General features: G+C 46.4%; 1 protein-coding gene across 1 annotated transcript in view; it reads right to left on the bottom strand.

Annotated features, from left to right (window-relative positions):
- The window catches only part of man1b1a (mannosidase, alpha, class 1B, member 1a), a 24,315-nt gene that overhangs the window by 3,949 nt on the left and 19,297 nt on the right, over positions 1-1,069 (bottom strand). Inside the window, exons 12-13 of the mRNA XM_005725581.1 lie at positions 591-711; positions 132-326 (exon numbers count right to left, since the gene is read on the bottom strand). Of these exons, the coding sequence (XP_005725638.1) occupies positions 132-326; positions 591-711 (316 nt within the window). The remainder of the gene's footprint in view (positions 1-131; positions 327-590; positions 712-1,069) is intronic.

Raw genomic sequence — 1,069 nt, 5'->3', positions numbered from 1 at the left:
AAGCTGGAGGAGGTGGCTGGGGAGAGGGAGGTCTGGGCCTCTTTACTTAGGCTGCTGCCCCCGCGACCCGGCCTCGGATAAAGCGGATGAAGATGGATGGATGGATGGATGATCAATAAGTTGAGTCTCACCTTCACAATAACATCACTCCCATCACTGGCCTGCAGGCTGAAGTGTGCGATCTCTGGGCTCAGTCCAGTCTCCATCTGCTTGTACATCTGGTGACAGGTCTCCATCAGCTGCACAGCCAGATCCATATGATCCCCTGGGAGGCCGTTGTGGGCCCCGAGAGCAAGAGTCCCTGGCAGGAAACATACCAGGTGATCCTGCAGAGTGAGAGATACAGTCCACAAAGAAGAGGCTGAGAAACAATGATAGATTAATGATAGCCAAAAATCGACCAGCTAATGAGTGTCATGGGACTTTTTATTGATACAGATTTAGCTCAAGCACAACGGGTGATTGATTTAACAAGGCAGTTTGTCTATGGTTGACTGACGATGGCATTATAAAAAATAACCCCGAACAAACAAGCGCATTGGATTCAAGACCACCTTATCTTGTCAATGACTCTGAATAAGTATCTCTACCATCTTAGGATTGAAGCGGTTGTGGGACAACTCTCCGACAAAGGTCAACTTGCTGGGTCCCGTCTGTCTCACCAGGTGTTTTTTCACTCCCTCTATGGCCTCAAGGTAGTCCTCCAACAGACTGAACAAAGCATACACATAAAGAGGAAAATTAGCAACATACATAACTAGAGATGGACCGATCCGATATTACGTATCGGTATCGGTCCGATATTGACGTAAATTACTGGATCGGATATCGGAGAGAAATAAAAAAAAAATGTAATCCGATCTTTTCTGTCGCGAGTCCGTCTCTTTTGTTTGTTTATTGCCCACTTTGCCCCAGAAAGAGGAAACCAGCGGCTGAACAACAGCAGCACGTTTAAGCTTGATAAGCTGTTGTTAGAATTTATTTAATATTACTTTCTACACCAGGATCCTTTTCTATGCAGCTGACGGCTGGTAACTGTGCAGGGGCGGATCTAGCAAAGTTTAGCCAG

Source organism: Pundamilia nyererei, unplaced genomic scaffold (genome assembly GCF_000239375.1).
Source record: "Pundamilia nyererei isolate P.nyererei 1_Seehausen unplaced genomic scaffold, PunNye1.0 scaffold00016, whole genome shotgun sequence".
In the NCBI taxonomy this organism is placed as follows: Eukaryota; Metazoa; Chordata; class Actinopteri; order Cichliformes; family Cichlidae; genus Pundamilia; species Pundamilia nyererei.
This window is presented reverse-complemented; position numbering and strand designations above follow the sequence as displayed.